General features: G+C 50.2%; 1 protein-coding gene across 13 annotated transcripts in view; it reads left to right on the plus strand.

Annotated features, from left to right (window-relative positions):
• Positions 1 to 14,276, plus strand: part of ZFHX3 (zinc finger homeobox 3) — a 513,502-nt gene extending 499,226 nt beyond the window's left edge. For all 13 annotated transcript variants that reach the window (XM_051805544.1, XM_051805548.1, XM_051805543.1 and 10 more), the window contains 3 exons: positions 379 to 481; positions 961 to 6,405; positions 9,089 to 14,276. In XM_051805544.1, the coding sequence (XP_051661504.1) occupies positions 379 to 481; positions 961 to 6,405; positions 9,089 to 10,650 (7,110 nt within the window). In that variant the 3' untranslated portion in view covers positions 10,651 to 14,276. The remainder of the gene's footprint in view (positions 1 to 378; positions 482 to 960; positions 6,406 to 9,088) is intronic.
• The last annotated feature ends 223 nt before the right edge of the window (positions 14,277 to 14,499 follow it).

Here is a 14,499-nt window from a genome sequence, read left to right on the forward strand (position 1 = left end):
GGTATGATTTAATTAGGGGCCTTATTATGTTTTCAGCAGCTTAAGGTGGGCCTTTCAACTTATCTACCTAATTGGTTGCACAAGAAGTTTCACAGCCCATGACAAAACATTGTCAGTGATCAAAGTCTGAATTCTACATAAAGGAAAAATATTAATAATAAGATTATTCTTCAAGTGTGCACTGCTAATTATGTCCAAAATGTAACTGTAGAAACACTTTTGACTGATGTGAGCTTTGTCTAATAAATACGAGTCTTCAGTGAGCTGTGAAGTGACACCTCTGACTTCATAATACCAATGTCTAGTTTTGCCACTGAAGATGTTTAAAATATTTTCCTGTGTTTTTCTTCTCCCCATGCCCTTTCCCCTTGTCTCCAGGTGACAACCCCTGAGGTGATGATGCCCAGCAGCATGTTCCTCCCAGCAGCTGCTCCAGAGAAGGATGGTAACTCAGGCACCGAGGAGCTGGGGAAGCAGCCTGGTGAGTGCAGATCAGTGAGGTCCATGGTCCCACCACTCCCCCAGTTATATCACCTGGTTAGGGACCAGTTTCATTCCTGTTGATCCTAGCTTTGGTAGGACCAAGACTCAAATACTATGTTCAGTTTGATGAACCTTCTTTTTTAAAAATAGGCAGGAACAGTAAAGACAGAGATGGCAGAGTGGCCTTCACTTGAAAGGGAGAATTGAAGGTGATAAATGCACTAAGGGATGCGTGTGTGTGAATCATTTCTAGATATTCAAAGTGTGCAAGGAAGTAAATTGTGTAGGTTTATGCAATGGGCCATGATGAGGGTAATGGGCTGGTATTGAAATAAATGAATGAAGATAGAGGAGAAATGTTAGAAATATTCATTGTCTTGGAGAGAAAAAAAGATGTATTCAGGACTGAAAGGGAGTGTTCATCCACCCTGGTGTGCTGGTGTAATTTTTGGGTTTGCTCTAATTCTGTTTTCACAGAGATCTCTGAGGACACAGGGAAGAACCTTTTGCCATCAGACAGTGCAGAGCACAGCGGGGACCCCAAGCCTGCTCCAGCTGATCCGAGCGCTGCCCGGGAGGACTCTGGCTTCCTGTGCTGGAAGAAGGGCTGCAGCCAGGTGTTCAAGAGCTCAGCAGCCCTGCAGACACACTTCAACGACGTCCACGCCAAGCGGCCTCAGCTGCCGGTCTCTGACCGCCACGTCTACAAGTACCGCTGCAACCAGTGCAGCCTGGCCTTCAAAACCATTGAGAAGCTGCAGCTCCACTCCCAGTACCACGTCATCCGGGCAGCCACCATGTGCTGCCTCTGTCAGCGCAGCTTCCGAACCTTCCAGGCCCTGAAGAAGCACCTGGAAACCAGCCACCTAGAGCTGAGCGAGGCCGACATTCAGCAGCTGTATGGTGGTCTCTTGGTCAACGGAGACCTCCTTGCTATGGGTGACCCTTCACTTGCAGAGGACCACACAATAATAGTTGAGGAAGATAAGGAGGAAGAGAGCGACCTGGAAGATAAGCAGAGCCCGACAGGCAGCGATTCTGGTTCCGTGCAGGAGGACTCTGGCTCAGAACCAAAAAGGGCCTTACCCTTCAGGAAGGGCCCTAACTTCACTATGGAGAAATTCCTAGATCCGTCTCGCCCATACAAGTGCACAGTCTGCAAGGAATCCTTCACACAGAAGAACATTCTCCTGGTCCATTACAATTCTGTTTCTCATCTGCATAAACTGAAACGAGCCCTCCAAGAGTCTGCTACTGGGCAACCTGAGCCAACCAGCAGCCCAGACAACAAACCTTTCAAGTGTAACACCTGCAACGTGGCCTACAGCCAGAGCTCAACCCTGGAGATCCACATGAGGTCTGTCCTGCACCAGACCAAGGCCCGCGCGGCCAAGCTGGAGGCAGCAGGCAGCAGCAGCAGCAATGGGGCTGGCAACGTCAGCAGCAGCGGCCTCTCCTTGGGTTCTTCCACACCGAGCCCCGTGAGTGCCAGCAATGCTTTTGCAACCACCAGCACGAGCACTTCAGGCACCACTCCCATTCCCAGCCTGCTCAACCAGGTGTCCAGCGACAGCGTGGGAATTCCTCCGTTGGGTAACCCTGTAAGCACTAACATCTCCTCCCCTTCGGAGCCCAAAGAGGTGAACCGCAAGAAACTGGCAGACATGATTGCATCCAGGCAACAGCAGCAGCAGCAACAGCAGCAGCAACAGCAGCAACAAGCCCAAACCTTGGCACAGGCACAGGCACAGGTCCAGGCCCACCTGCAGCAGGAGCTGCAGCAGCAAGCTGCTCTCCTGCAGTCCCAGCTCTTCAACCCAGCACTTTTGCCGCACTTTCCGATGACCACCGAGACCCTTCTGCAGCTGCAGCAGCAGCAGCATCTTCTGTTCCCATTCTACATCCCCAGTGCCGAGTTCCAGCTCAATCCAGAAGTCAGCTTGCCTGTCACCAGCGGTGCCCTGACATTGACTGGGACGGGTCCAACTTTGCTGGAGGACCTGAAGGCACAAGTTCAGCTCCCTCAGCAGAGCCATCCACAGCTCTTGCAGCAGCAGCAAGGTCAGCTGTCATTATCACAACCCCACTCCGTCCTGTTACAGCAGAGCCAGCACCCAGAGAAGAAGAATAAATCCATAGTGAAGGAGAAAGATAAAGAAACCCCACGGGAAAGGGAAAGCGCAGAGAGGGGAGACAATAATGTAACATTGAAGGAGTCTCTGCCTGATAACTTAAAGCTCAAAGAGAAGAAGGACTTTGTGCCAGGCAGCAGTTCAGAGCCCTCCATCCTGCCCCCACGGATCGCCTCTGATGCAAGGGGCAACGCCACCAAAGCCTTGCTGGAAAACTTTGGCTTTGAGCTTGTCATTCAGTACAACGAGAACAAGCAGAAAGTGCAGAAGAAAAACGGGAAGACAGACCAAGGTGAGAACTTGGAAAAGCTGGAGTGCGATACGTGCGGCAAGTTATTCTCAAACATCCTCATCCTGAAGAGCCACCAAGAGCACGTTCACCAACATTACTTTCCCTTTAAGCAGTTGGAGAAATTTGCCAAACAGTACAGAGAACACTACGACAAACTGTACCCACTGCGGCCTCAGACCCCCGAGCCACCACCCCCGCCTCCACCGCCCCCCCCTCCGCTCCCTCCAGCTCCTCCTCAGCCGGCTGCCGCTCCTGCCATCCCTACTTCTGCCCCACCGATTACTTCTCCCACGATTGCACCAGCCCAGCCATCTGTGCCACTCACCCAGCTCTCCATGCCCATGGAGCTCCCCATCTTCTCACCACTCATGATGCAAACCATGCCCCTGCAGACATTACCCGCGCAGCTGCCGCCCCAGCTGGGCCCTGTAGATCCCCTACCCGCCGACTTGGCCCAGTTGTACCAGCATCAGCTGAACCCCAGCCTTCTCCAGCAGCAGCAGAACAAGAGGCCACGGACACGGATCACTGATGACCAGCTCAGAGTCCTTCGGCAGTATTTTGACATTAACAATTCCCCAAGTGAGGAACAGATCAAAGAGATGGCAGACAAATCCGGATTGCCCCAGAAAGTGATCAAGCACTGGTTCAGAAACACCCTGTTCAAGGAGCGCCAGCGTAACAAGGACTCCCCATACAACTTCAGCAACCCTCCCATTACTAGCCTGGAAGAGCTAAAGATAGACTCACGGCCTCCTTCTCCAGAGCCTCAAAAGCAGGAGTACTGGGGAAGCAAGCGGTCCTCTCGGACACGCTTTACTGACTACCAGCTCAGAGTCCTGCAGGACTTCTTTGATGCCAATGCTTACCCAAAGGACGATGAATTTGAGCAGCTTTCTAACTTGCTGAACCTCCCCACGCGTGTTATAGTGGTGTGGTTCCAGAATGCCCGTCAGAAAGCTAGGAAAAACTATGAAAATCAGGGAGAAGGCAAAGATGGGGAGCGACGCGAGCTCACAAACGACAGGTACATTAGAACAAGCAACTTGAACTACCAGTGCAAAAAATGCAGTCTGGTCTTTCAGCGCATTTTTGATCTCATTAAACACCAGAAAAAGCTTTGTTACAAAGATGAGGATGAGGATGGACAGGATGATAGCCAGAACGAAGACTCTATGGATGCAATGGAGCTCTTGACTCCAACCAGTTCCTCCTGCAGCACACCAATGCCCTCACAAGCTTACAGCACACCTACATCTTCAGCCAACACAACCTCCTCAGCTTTTCTGCAGCTCACAGCAGAGGCAGACGATTCCTCCACCTTTAGTTCTAAAGTAGAACCTACAGATGAGAAACCAAAGCAGTCTGAACCTCCAAGTACACAGCAAAACCAAACCCAAGAGAAGCAAGTGCAACCAAAGCAAGAGTCTCAGCAGCAACAGGACCAAGGAGAACAAAAGACAAGTTCAGCACACCAAAAGATTTCACAGTTATCCTCCCCCTCCTCACTGCAGCAGCCACCTCCTCCCCCTCAGCCCCCTCAATGCTCCTTGTCACAGTCAAGCCCAAGTCCATCTCAGCTCTCACACCTCTCCCTCAAACCCATTCACACCTCCACCCCTCAGCAGCTGGCAAACCTACCTCCTCAACTAATCCCATACCAGTGTGACCAGTGTAAGCTGGCATTTCCTTCCTTCGAGCATTGGCAGGAGCATCAGCAGCTCCATTTCCTGAGTGCACAGAACCAGTTTATCCACCCCCCATTCCTGGACAGAACTCTGGATATGCCGTTCATGCTTTTTGATCCCAGTAATCCACTACTGGCGAGCCAGCTGCTGTCTGGAACGTTACCACAGATTCCAGCAAGCTCGGCCACCTCACCGTCAACTCCAACATCCACCATGAACACGCTGAAGAGAAAGCTGGAGGAAAAGGCCAGCGCAAGCCCTGGAGAGAATGACAGTGGGACTGGGGGAGAAGAACCCCAAAGGGATAAACGTCTAAGGACAACCATTACCCCCGAGCAGCTAGAAATTCTGTACCAGAAATATTTGCTCGACTCCAACCCTACACGGAAGATGCTGGATCACATTGCGCATGAAGTGGGCTTGAAGAAGCGGGTGGTGCAGGTTTGGTTCCAGAACACCCGTGCACGGGAGAGGAAAGGGCAGTTCAGAGCTGTGGGGCCGGCCCAAGCCCACAGAAGGTGTCCCTTCTGCCGAGCTCTCTTTAAAGCAAAGACAGCTCTGGAAGCTCATATCCGATCCCGGCACTGGCATGAAGCCAAGCGAGCTGGGTACAACCTGACACTGTCTGCAATGCTTCTGGACTGCGATGGGGGACTTCAGATGAAGGGAGACATCTTTGATGGAGCCAGCTTTTCCCACATGCCACCAACTAGCAGTGACGGACAGAGTGTTCCCCTCTCCCCGGTGAACAAGAGCATGGAACTGTCACCTCGAACTCTGCTGAGTCCGTCCTCCATTAAGGTGGAAGGGATTGAAGACTTCGAGAGTCCATCCATGTCCTCAGTCAATCTGAGCTTTGACCAGACAAAGCTGGACAACGATGACTGCTCTTCTGTCAACACCGCGATCACGGACACCACCACAGGAGACGAAGGCAATGCAGACAACGATAGTGCAACAGGGATTGCAACCGAAACCAAATCCACATCGGGACCCAGTGAAGGTCTGACAAAAGCTGCCATGATAGCAATGTCTGAATACGAAGATCGTCTGTCTTCTGGCCTGGTCAGCCCAGCTCCCAGCTTTTACAGCAAAGAGTACGACAATGAAGGTACTGTGGACTACAGTGAAACCTCCAGCCTTGCAGACCCCTGCTCGCCCAGCCCTGGCGCAAGTGGTTCAGCCAGCAAGTCTGGCGAGAGCGGGGACCGGCCCGGACAGAAACGCTTTCGCACTCAGATGACTAATCTCCAGCTCAAGGTTCTTAAGTCATGCTTTAATGACTACAGGACACCAACCATGCTGGAGTGTGAGGTCCTGGGCAATGACATTGGACTGCCAAAGAGAGTTGTTCAGGTCTGGTTCCAGAATGCAAGGGCAAAGGAGAAGAAGTCAAAACTCAGCATGGCCAAGCATTTTGGTATAAACCAAACAAGTTACGAGGGACCCAAAACAGAGTGCACTTTGTGTGGCATCAAGTACAGCGCTCGGCTGTCTGTACGTGACCATATCTTCTCTCAACAGCATATCTCCAAAGTTAAAGAAACCATTGGAAGCCAGTTGGATAAGGAAAAGGAGTATTTCGACCCAGCTACTGTACGTCAGTTGATGGCTCAGCAGGAGCTGGACCGGATCAAAAAAGCCAATGAGGTTCTTGGTCTGGCAGCTCAACAGCAGGGCATGTTTGACAACACCCCCCTGCAAGCTCTGAACCTTCCTGCTGCGTACCCAGCGCTCCAGGGCATCCCTCCAGTCTTACTCCCAGGCCTCAACAGCCCATCCTTACCCAGCTTCACTCCATCCAACACAGGTGGGTACAAGTGTTATCCTGCTCAGGCACACTTAGCACATCTCTAGCACAAGCAGTCGTTCCTTCGGAATGACTGATAACAAGATTCCCAGACCATTAGTCCAGCATGTTGACTTCATGAATAAGCAGCAGGTATTTTATCTTTAATTCCTCAACTCAGATTTTCTAGCAAAAGTCTGAACTAGAGCAATGTCTAGACGTGCTGCATGTCTCTGTGTGTTACCACAGACTAGAAATCCTGAAACACCTCCAAGGAAGTGGAGAACAGAGGATTTATCCAATGGAACAGAAGGACTAATGTGCTGAACACATTGTTCATTATTCGTTTCCTTTTGATATTAAATTAGGTTTATGTGGTCCCATCCCAGGTGTTCGAAAGTCCAAACTCTTTCTAGGGAAAGCTATGGTGTGCCTGGTAGCATTGGTGACAGACCTGCGGTGCATTTTTATGTGTCCCTGTGGTGACCTCCAGGACAAATCCCAGTGCAGCTGAGGATGGGTTTTGAGTGATGGGTGGCCATGACCTGAAAGTACCTTCTCAACAAACAACAGTGTGGTTGAAGGTCAAATCTAGTTTGTATTTTAATAAGATTTTTTGTAACAGTGCTACCTAAAAATGAAATTTTGCATAGTCCTTTGGGTGGCCTAATCTCAAATAGTGGACTTTATCTTTTGAGGATGCTCTTTTCCCTTGTTCCTGGTGGATAGGTGGAAAGTCTAAGCCATGTAGCAAACACTGGCAGTGGAAGGTGCAGGTCAGTTACCAGCAGTGACCTAGAAAACGTGATCCAAAGGCCTTGTTTCACTGCGTGTCTGAAGGGCCCCTGCGCATGGCGAGGATTTTCATGCCACCTGTCTGTTCTCACCACAGATCTTATTTCAGAGCACTCGGACAGGAGCATCTCTTCAGCGAATCATATTGTCACCCAATTGCAGGTTGCTCTGCACTGTTTTCTTAATGCTCTAAATTTATAATAACAACTAAAATTACTTTTTTGCACTTCAGTCTGTACTGTTGCTTTTGTTTTTCTCTGAAGCACAGGATGTGTCCTGAGGAGATGGGATTGCATCTGATGAATCTTAAACGCTGTCAGCAACTGCCTAGACAGGACTGAGCTGTTTAGAAAGTCAAACAGACTATTTGTGTCCTTTAGATAAAGCTCCAAAGGTCAGGCTATGGCAGCTCCGGGCCTGTCAGAGCAGATAAGGCCATGCATCCAAGAACACTATGAATTACCTGCTGCTCCTGCACTTGAACCTCTGAGGACCGTTCAGCTGGGGAACATCCATTTCAATGGTGTCCATCCATAATGTGCCCTTATCCGAGATTTCTGAGGCCGCTGTGTGGAGCCTCACTCTGTACCTGTCCTGCTGTCACAGATCACTGTAGTCTCAGCCCCATGTCAGGAGCAGACACAGGTTTCAGAAGGGTTTGGATCAGACATGACTGAACCGTCCCAGCTCCAGCTGCCTTCCTCCCAAACCTCCTGTGGCTCCTTGGAGGTACAACCTAAAATAAAAGTGGCCATGCCTCCACAGCTGGTTCCAGGCTCTGCCACTGGTCCTGCTCAGGCTGTTCCCTGAGCAGCCCCCGCCACAGCGGTGAGACTCAGGTTCGTCAGGGAAAGGTTGGCTTTTACTCATGGGTTTTGCAGCAGGTGGATCCTGGAGCAGGTTCCTGCTCCAGAGCTGGGAGCAAACAAGGCTGTGCCAGCAGGACTTTGGAGCTTTGTTTCTGGGGTTGGTTTTTTTCCCCAGACGGCATTGAGGGACTTTCCAAGCAAAACGTTCCTCTTTAGGAGCACGTTTGGCAGCTGCAGCAGCTGTGACTAATGGAGGTGACTCCGGGAGCTGCACACGTCTTGCCCCTAACCACCGTCAGCTGTGAGAGCAGAAATAGGCACCAGGGACAGTGTTGTTACTGGCTATTCTTGCTGTTGGGAAGAGGGACAGGGTTCTCATTCCACCATTAATCCATCTCCTTAATGAGGAAGCATCACAGTGCTTTTAATTCCACCCAAAACACAATGCTCGTGCCCAGGGGGAATGTCTGAACACCACATAAACTCTGGAATTGCTCAGAAGCTGAGTGCCCAGACAGTCTGACATTGGAAGGGGTTGCATCAGAGGTTTATGGATTCATGAACACCAGTCTAATAAGGACAAAATAACTCTGGTCTAGCCTGTTCAGTCCCCAGTTGCCATGACCAGGACTTCCCAGTCTGTGGGGGTGTGGCAATACTGAGCGTTCCCACCCTTTCATGTAGAACCATTAGAGCAGATCCTGACATCAGTGTTAATCATTTGGGAATTTCAGAGGAGTCAGTAGAACATCAGCTGTGCTGGGCATCCCAGGCGCTGGTGGGTGTCCCCATCAGAGACACTGCAGTCAGTGCCACTGGGCAGCGCAGCCAAGGCAGCCGCAGGCGGTGGGGGCCGAGGGGGCACATCCCCATGGGACAGGGCCTGTGGAGCGGGACAGGAACCATTCTTCAGGGTGGGTGGGAGCAGGGATGGGCTCTCCAACCTGCGCTGTGGCAACAGAGCAGCTTGGGCTGGTTGGTGCCCTCATGCAGCAGAGATGGATGCTCTGGAGTAGTTATGGGGTGGCCTGGGGTCACCCTCATGGTTTCTGCCTGCCCAGAATTCAGTGACTTCTCACCTTTCTTTCTCCCTCTTGCAGCTTTAACTTCTCCCAAACCCAACCTGATGGGCCTGCCCAGCACAAGCGTCCCTTCACCTGGCCTCCCCACCTCTGGATTACCAAATAAGCAGCCCCCGGCCGCGCTGAGCTCGCCCACCCCGGCACAAGCCACAGCAGCCGTGGCCCCACAGCAACCTCCGGCGACGACCCCACAGCCACAGCCGCAGCAGGCGCCCCCACCGCAGCGCAAGGAGAAGGAGAGCGAGAAGGCAAAAGAGAAGGAGAAGGCACCGAAGGGGAAGGGGGACCCCCTGCCAGGGCCCAAGAAGGAGAAGGGGGAGGCGCCGGCGGGTGCCCTTGCAGCCCCACTGCCTGCCATGGAGTACGCGGTGGAACCCACCCAGCTCCAGGCGCTGCAGGCCGCCCTGAATTCAGACCCCACCACCTTGCTGACGAGCCAGTTCCTTCCCTACTTCGTCCCCGGCTTTTCCCCCTACTACGCCCCGCAGATCCCTGGCGCCCTGCAGAGCGGGTACCTGCAGCCCATGTACGGGATGGAGGGGCTGTTCCCCTACAGCCCCGCGCTGTCGCAGGCGCTGCTGGGGCTGTCCCCCGGCTCGCTGCTGCAGCAGTACCAGCAATACCAGCAGAGTCTGCAGGAGGCATTGCAGCAGCAGCAGCGGCAGCAGCAGCAGCAGCAACAGCAGAAAGCGCAGCAGCCCAAAGGAAGCCAAACCCCCGTCCCCACGGGGGCTGCCACCCCGGACAAAGACCCTGCCAAAGAACCCCCCAAGCAAGAGGAGCAGAAGAATGCACCCCGCGAGGTGTCCCCCCTCCTGCCCAAACCCCAAGAAGAGCCCGAAGCAGAAGGCAAGGGCGCGGACTCCCTCTGCGACCCTTTCATCGTCCCGAAGGTGCAGTACAAGCTGGTCTGCCGCAAGTGCCAGGCGTGCTTTGGCGACCAGGAGGCGGCCAGCGACCACCTGAAGTCCCTCTGCTTCTTCGGCCAGTCCGTGGCGAACCTGCATGAGATGGTGCTTCACGTGCCCACCGGCAGCGGCCAGGGCAGCGGCTCGTACCAGTGTGTGGCGTGCGAGAGCACGGTGTGTGGGGACGAAGCCCTCAGTCAGCATCTCGAGTCAGCCCCGCACAAACACCGAACAATCACCAGAGCAGCAAGAAACGCCAAAGAGCACCCCAGTCTATTACCTCACTCTGCCTGCCCCCCCGACCCCAGCACCGCATCTACCTCGCAGTCGGCCGCTCACTCAAACGACAGCCCCCCGCCCCCCCGGCCCCCCCCGGCTTCCCCCCACGCCTCCAGAAAGTCCTGGCCCCCGGCAGCCTCCCGCGCCCCGCCGGGGAAGCCGCCACCACCGCCTTTCCCTCCTCTCTCCTCATCTTCAACGGTTACCTCAAGTTCATGCAGCACCTCAGGGGTTCAGCCCTCGATGCCAACAGACGACTATTCGGAGGAGTCTGACACGGATCTTAGCCAAAAGTCAGATGGACCGGCGAGCCCGGCGGAGGGGCCCCGGGACCCCGGCTGCCCTAAGGACAGTGGTCTAGCTAGCGTAGGAATGGACACCTTCAGATTGTAAGCTTTGAAGATGAACAATGAAAATGAATTTAAATAAAAAAGTTAATAACAAACCAATTTCAAAAATAGACTAACTGCAATTCCAAAGCTTCTAACCAAAAAAAAAAAAAGAAAAAAGAAAAAAAGAAAAAACGTGGGTTGTTTTCCCATATAACGATGCCGGTGGGTTTTACATTTCTTTTTTCCTTTCCTTTTAATAAAATAAAACTTTGAAAAAGAAAAAAAAAAAAAATCTGTTACATTTGTCCTCTCGAAGGTACTGTTGGTCTGGGAGACGAAGGCCCGTGCTGCCTCCTCGCGCCTGCGGAGCTCGCGCCCCTGTACATTGCCCCTGTCCGATCCCCCGTCAGTAGCACAGCAGAGCCCGGCAGCGCTGTATGGGAAAGCAGCCCACCTGGAGACAGTTTTAAATTTCTTGCTATCTTAGCATTCAGATACCAATGGCTTGCTAAAAGAAAAAAGAAATGTAATGTCTTTTTATTCTCAGGTCAATCGCTCACACTTTGTTCTGTTTTCAGAATCATTGTTTTATATATATATATATATATAAAATTTCTTTCATTTGTTTTGGGGTTTTTGTTTTGTTTTGTTTTTGTTCCAGAAAAGGATTTTTTTTTCTTTTTTTTTTTTTTTTTGTTAATTTAAAATGGGCAGAAAGTATTCAAGAGAAAAACAATGTGAACTGCTTTAGCTTTTCGGGGATTTTAAGGGTAGCTTTTCTGCTGAAGCCAATTCCAAGGGGAAAAGTTAAGCACTCCCACTTTTCAGAAAAAAAAAAACCCACACAGAGAGTGTTGAGGACTCGGAGCTTAAAAAAAAAAAGTTTTAAAACAACTGACTTTCTGTATTTATGATAGATATGACCATTTTTGGTGTTGAGTAGATTGTTGCATTGGAAATGAACTGAAGCAGTATGGTAGATTTAAAAGAAAAAACCCTTTTGTGTACATTTAGCTTTTGTATGGTCCAGCTGACGGCTTCTCATTTGATGTTGTCTTGTTCATTCCTAGCCAGATAGATTGCGATCCATCGACTCGCCTGAGCTTTTCTCCCCTTTGTACCTTTATCCCCATCCCCATCCTGTAATCTTCCACTTATGGTCGCTACCTTCATTTCTTAGAGGGTGGTTGCATAATTATTTTATAAAAACTAAAGAAAGAAGTTCAAAGGGTTTTGGGGGTCAGTAGGATCCCTTGCAGAATATTTTTTGTTGGGGGTTTGAAACTTTTTAAGGCGTATACATACGATTTACCTATGTCTGTTACCCTTGTGCACTTATTTTGTTCTTATTTTCCATTTCTCTTTTTTTTTTTTTTTCTCTTCCCCTCTTCCTTTCCTCATTTTGTAAATGCTTCAAAGACTCTGTTCCTGACCTCTGAGCATCGGTTCTGTTTGTGTAATTAGGCTGCACTCTGTTCCTTCTTTTGAAAAAAAAAAAAAAGGTTTTGTTACATTTTTTTTCTCTAAAGAAAATTCATGCTTTAAATAAAAATCCAAAGACATACCCTTCACCACTGGTGCAGAATGAGCAAAAAGGATTCTTTTTACTTGAGAATTTGTTTCTGATTTAAACAAACAAGTCTAAGTTTAAATAAAGAATAAAAAAAGTACCCAGGTTGTTATCTGTGCTTCTTCTGCAAGCAGAGAGACAACTCTTAGTGAGCACCCAGCGCACCCCTGGCAGGTTTCTCTTTCCAAGTTCTCTCCATGGCAGCAGCGGGTGCCAGGCTCAGGGATGCCCAGAGCCCCCTGGCCTCCTCCGGGCACCCGGGCACACCTCGGCCCAGACTTTGAAAGGAAAACTTTGTGCTGCTAAAATGTAGATTTTGGAGATGTAGATGCTTTGCTGTTCCCTTCCGTAACCAAATGCCAACAGAAAAAACCTCCTTCTCCCCCCCGTTTCCTCTGCCCTCGAAAGCGCGAAAGCCTTCTCCCACCATCGTCATCCTCCTCCTGCTTCAAAAGGGAACTTGGAAGACTGTGAATGCAGGTTCCTCCCACCGCCTCCAGCCGCTCCTCCCCGGGCCGAAGCCACTCGCTGCCTCCACGAGAGATTGGAGCATCCGAGAGACGAGCGCGGGTTTCTAGCGGGACACTTATATTTTTATGGAATTTTGGTTTTAGTTCGATGAAAGACTAGATCCTGAACAGTTGTACATATTTCTAGGGTAATGCACATATTCCTTTTTTAATTGTTTTTTAAGTAGTCGATACTAAAGCGCGAACCACCGGATGTTCCTCCCAGGACCCAGCTGTAGCACAAGGTGTCAAAACCGGAACCACGTACCCACGGAGCATTTGCTGTTTTAACAAACTGTTTTCTTTAACAGAAGTTCTTGTATTTCTCCCCGTGTTTGAGATGAACATTTTTTAAATTCTAAAGTTGTACAGTTTTTTGTTTTCCATTATTTTATCTTGTTTGTAATTCTATGAAATATATATATATATATTTTTTGCCATTTAACTGTTGTATGTTACTCTGTCTGTATCATATAGAAATTTTTTTGTTTGTTTTGTTTTGGATTCTCTCTGTGATGCCAGTTCCCAGTTTAACACGAGCTTTATCTGTCCAATTCCTCAAGGTCTCTTTTGGAAATCCTTTTGTTTTGTCTTGTTTCGGTTTTTTAATTATATTGCTTGGTCATAGTGCAATTTCTCTCTCCTCCTTCCCACCCACTAAAAAGTTTTATAAATTCATTTTCTTGTATTTTTTCTAAATGTTTCTAGAGACTTTTCAGTGCGAGGTTGCCTCCTCCCCTTGCCTGGGGCCAGTGAGGGGACCTCACAGCCCCGCTGGGATCCCCAGCCCTGCCAGCGCCGGCCTCGTGCTCGCAGAGCCCCAACACCTGCCCCGGGGGGCTGCGGGAGCGACGTCAGCACGCGGGAACCCCTGCGTGACCCCGAGCCCACGCGTGGCCTTCCCAGCGAGCAACAGAGAGGGGCCCGGGCTGGGCATGAGGAAAACACTTCAAACTTAGCATTGAGCGGGTTTCTTTTTTATTTTTAATAAAAAGCTTTTTTAAGTGGTGAAGATGGCCAAAGTTTCATACAATTGAGAATAAAGAGAGGCGTCAGGGGTGTGTGGGGCCGCCCGGGGCTGGCAGGGGACAAGGGGGGCGGACACAGCCGGCACGCTCGCTGAAATATATTTTGCTTTAAGAAAAAATTAAACTTTTAAATGGAAGCAGAAATTGGGGTTGGTTGGTTGGTTGGTTGGTTGGTCGGTTGGTTGGTTGGTTGGTCGGTCAGTTGGTCGGCACTGATACTGCCCACTGTGAAACAAAGCTTTGACTATTTTTTCGTTTTTATTTGGGGGGGCAAGTTTGGGTAGAACAGAAAGCATAAATGAGGTGAAGAGGGTTATGAACAGCCTTTGCAATGTACAAAAACTAGAGCAAGTGAAACCAAAAATGATGTTCTTGGTGTTTTTCTATACTGTAGTCTTGTTAGCTTTTTTGTTACTGTAACAATGCTGATCTCGAACTGTACCAAAATACATGAGACTGACAGAAACAAACCACATGGAACTTTCAAAACTTTAAAAAAACTGTCACAAAAGACTTTGTTGTCATAGTTGAGTTGACTGTAGATGGTAATTGAATATACTCCTTTGGAACTATTTCATCACGTATGTTTCCTGCTCATTGTGATACATTAAAAAAAAATGAGCAAAAGCTCTCGTCTCGATGTCCCGCGTGTGCGGTGCCGGGTCCGTGTCGGGTGGGTGTGTGCCACGTGGCACGGTGTGACATGGCATGGCTCGGCTCAGCGGGGCACACGCACTGCCCCACGCAGGTGGGCAGCGCCACAGAGCTGTGTGTCTGCACGCGTGTCCTCGTGCACCGCTGGT

Source organism: Manacus candei, unplaced genomic scaffold (assembly GCF_025592945.1).
Source record: "Manacus candei isolate 608988 ecotype Guabito, Panama unplaced genomic scaffold, ASM2559294v1 h1tg000065l, whole genome shotgun sequence".
In the NCBI taxonomy this organism is placed as follows: Eukaryota; Metazoa; Chordata; class Aves; order Passeriformes; family Pipridae; genus Manacus; species Manacus candei.